The 3,743-nt window shown below is 45.8% G+C and overlaps 1 protein-coding gene across 1 annotated transcript; it reads right to left on the bottom strand.

The window, feature by feature from the left end:
- Positions 1-337: 337 nt before the first annotated feature.
- On the bottom strand, positions 338-3,349 carry LOC103768834 (60S ribosomal protein L26). Its single transcript, XM_008935991.1, has 3 exons — positions 3,173-3,349; positions 2,370-2,510; positions 338-510 (listed from the first exon to the last, which is right to left on the bottom strand). Exons 1-3 carry the CDS (start codon positions 3,338-3,340, stop codon positions 382-384), a joined length of 438 nt encoding a protein of 145 aa, XP_008934239.1. The 5' UTR covers positions 3,341-3,349; the 3' UTR covers positions 338-381.
- Positions 3,350-3,743: the final 394 nt, after the last annotated feature.

Here is a 3,743-nt window from a genome sequence, read left to right on the forward strand (position 1 = left end):
CAAATGTCTGATAAAATATTAAACATACAGTGTACAAAATTAACATGTTCATTTTAAATCATGAACATACCTAAGTGAGTGTTACAGAGCAGTGGAAGAGACAATGCAACAGTCATCAGATGCCTGTTTCCAGGAATGCACTACTCCAACATTGGCTGAAACATTCCTTTTTGAGGCAAAAGGCTTTAGTTTTCTAAGAAGTAAAAAAGTATAAAAAGCTTTTTAATTTAGTGGAAATACTTTTTACATAGCCAATGTCAAAACATGAGAACGAACATTTAAACACTAACCAGACACATCACATCAAGACGTTCTGAAGGAGAAGACATAACAATAGGTTTAATTTTAGCAGTTCTTTAATGGTGTCAGATAGGAAACAATCTATTCTTGCATCTTTTCAATTGTTTCTTCCTTGTATTTGCCCTTCTCCTTGCCAACCTGGCGAGATTTGGCTTTGCGTTCCAAGATCTTTTTGCGATCTTTGTCCAGTTTTAGCCTAGTGATCACCACCTAGAGAAAGGACAAAGAATTTAGTGTCTCTTTGGTGTTAAAAGCACAGCACCCTGACCCAGCTGCAGCCCAGGAAGATTGCCACTGACAGGCTGCACCAAACCACCCCAGTTCTCTTTCCGTGGGCGATCTAATTTGGTTTGAGTAGAACAGAGGTACTGAATTGCCTTCTGGATTTCAGAACACTGAGCTATACCAATTTTTCTGGGTACACTCAGGGATCAGATTTTTTTGATCACGGAGAGATTTTTCAATGCACAGCTGCAACATTTGGACCCACTGAATAGCAGCCAATTTCTATCCATCTACATAATAAAATAATCCTTGGAAGTAAATCTAATTTCCGTTATGCTGCTCAAACACAATGGATTCTACATCCATCTGAAACGCGGCATGCAGCCGGGTCTTCCTCCTGCTACCACAAAGGCATGTAATGGATTATTATCTTAATTTCCCCACGTTTCAAGCAACGCTACCTAAATTTTAGAAGGCTGGAGAACCACGCTGCTGTGGCCAGTGCTTGTATCACCACGGCGCCAGTGGCGGAACTACGGGCACGGCGACAGCTCAGGCGCCGAGTGACCAGCACGGGCACCTCATCGCACCGACCTGCCGCCCGACAGTCCTGAGGCGGCCAGCAGAACCTCAAGCATTACCAACGTGGCCATACAGAAGGTAAATCCAGCGGCACGTCTGCTGCCCCAGCCTTAATGATATTTCTAACAAAGCAGCAGGAAACTGAAGCTCTGATTTTCATCCCGTAAGCAGCCTCCAGTACTGCCTGTGCCCCCTCCAGCTGGCAAAGAAATAAACGAGTTGGTGTTACTGAAAGGCGTACTTCAAAAATATGACAATCAAATCCTAGAGAAAACAGGGCTGTGGACCCCTCCTCAGTGCATTTAATTGTCATCAATTCCTACCTCTTTACCTAGGAGAAACTGTTCCTCCACCTCACTGCAAGTCTGCCACAAGCAAAATGTTCCTCTGTTCCTTTTCCATTAGTAACCACAATCTTTACACAAAGCTTTACCAGGATCCGATTCCCAATTAGAGAAAACTCACAGAAATAAAGGACCAGCACAAAATTCAAGTTCTTTTGCTGCTGTTTCCCACACAAATAGTAGGTACATCGGCCCCACTGCAATGTCACCTTGCTAGTCAGATGTTTTTACTGCACACAAGTCATTAGGTTGTTTTGGAATAATTCCGCTCTCCCTCTGCTGAACATACCAGCCATTTGGACCAGAAAACCTGCTACAACTGGATTTCTTCCACCAGCACTTCAGTGTTCATGCCTGCGTGGCAAGTCTGAAGGAGACCAATTTCGTCTGCTTCAAACCAGGTTTGGGCTATTTGTTCTCCTTAGTTTGAAATGCTTTCCTATTATGACCTAAACAGGCTTTGCCTGGTTTTCACAAACTCTAAATATTCTAAATCATTTCAGGCTAAAACCAGATTCAGAAGAACTCTGTTCACAAAAGCCCACAAGAACAAATCACGACTCTGCATCTACCTCATGAATCATCTACCTAATAAAAACATTTCTAACACCCCCTTAACCAGTGCAAATGCCACATGGCAAAGATGAATTACTCTAAATGATGCTTTGTGCTTTAAAAACACCAAGTTCTTAAATATTTTAGCACGACTTTGAAGTCTCTAGCAGCTCCTCCACCAAATGAGCCCTAGAAACACGTAGGATTTCCTGGTTTCAGTGGTCGCTTCCATCATGACGCTGTAGCACCTTCCTGTTCACTAGCACCCCCCAGTGCTGTGGTATCTCAACCTGCCATTCCACGTGCCAGAAGAAGGCTCTGCTCCCGCCAGCAGCAGCTCAGCCCTGGCTCTGGGCGCCGTACCTTGCTGGGGTGGATCCCCACGTGCACGGTGGTGCCGTTGGCCTTCTCGCGCTGGACACGCTCGATGTAGATGACGTATTTTTTCCGGTACACCTGCACCACCTTGCCGATCTGCTGGCCTTTGTAGTGCCCCCGGACGACCTACACGGGAACATAAGGGGCACACTGACTCAGAACCACTCTGTAAACAACTACCAGGTCTTAAGAAACACTATCGTAATTATCCAAACAGAACACCAGAGCTGCACAGGCTGAAATCCCAGTTCTGACCCTTGTGTAGACGTGTCACAAAGACATCAATTACAAGACAACTTCAGCCATCATTAGAAGAGAAAATATCACAATCAGAACCATAGTATTCCCTCATTTTCTCTGCAGTAAACCCTCATGAAAGAGCTCTCTATCTTTCTAACCAGAATACTGGTCAACTTCAACAATTTTTCATCATTTTTTCGCCTACTGTTGCATTTTATATTAAAAAAGCTACTTAACTTGGACTATTTTCTAAACCCATCTTTCAAATGCCACAGCCATTAAAGAAACAAGTTTTTTTGGTGTGTTTAATTATTAAAAGCCTTCAATCCAGCGTGATAATCTGCCCGTGTAGCTCAAGCACGGTGAAGCTGCAATCCCACTCGCATTCCTGGTTGTTTCCTCGTCACCGATGTGCTCTCCAGAAACACCCAAAAGGCCAAATTTAAGCTCCAGCACCAACCTGGAGCCCAGTCCAGCCCCCCCTTCTGCACAGGCTGTGCCTGGGCACCACAACAGGGACACAGACGCCCGGGGCACGGCGCAGCTACCTGGACTTCATCGTCCTTGCGGATGGGCATGGAGCGGACGTTGTACTTCTGCCGCAGCTCCTTGGAGAGCGGGGAGGACATGATCTTCCTGCGGACGTGGGACGGGGCGTTGAAGTGCCGCTTGCGGTTCTTGCTGCGGTCCGAGGTCACAAACGGGTTGAACTTCATCTTGGCTGCCTGCAGGAAAACAATGGTTGGAGATGCCGGTAATTCACACACGCCACTCTGCACCAGCTACCCACACATCGAATACTAGTGAGCGACTTTTAACCTCACCCCCAGTTCATATGCCCTTACAAGTTGGACCTCAACTGTTAAGCTTCTTTGATTGACAAAGACCCTGTGATTGACAGATCTGCTAGACACATAGCCACAAGCCCATCCTGTCCAATCTAAAGCTCGCTGTTCTCAGAAGTCAGGACGTCTGAGTGACGAGTCTTAATTTTGTGCTATAGTTCACAGAGTGTTTGCCTTCATAAGGCCAACTTGTGTTTTGCACTCGCAGCAACAGGGAGCTCACGCTGCTCAGGTACCTCCAACAAAGTCTAACCCCTGGCTCAGAGGCATGTAA

This window comes from Merops nubicus, unplaced genomic scaffold (genome assembly GCF_000691845.1).
Source record: "Merops nubicus isolate BGI_N331 unplaced genomic scaffold, ASM69184v1 Scaffold53392, whole genome shotgun sequence".
In the NCBI taxonomy this organism is placed as follows: Eukaryota; Metazoa; Chordata; class Aves; order Coraciiformes; family Meropidae; genus Merops; species Merops nubicus.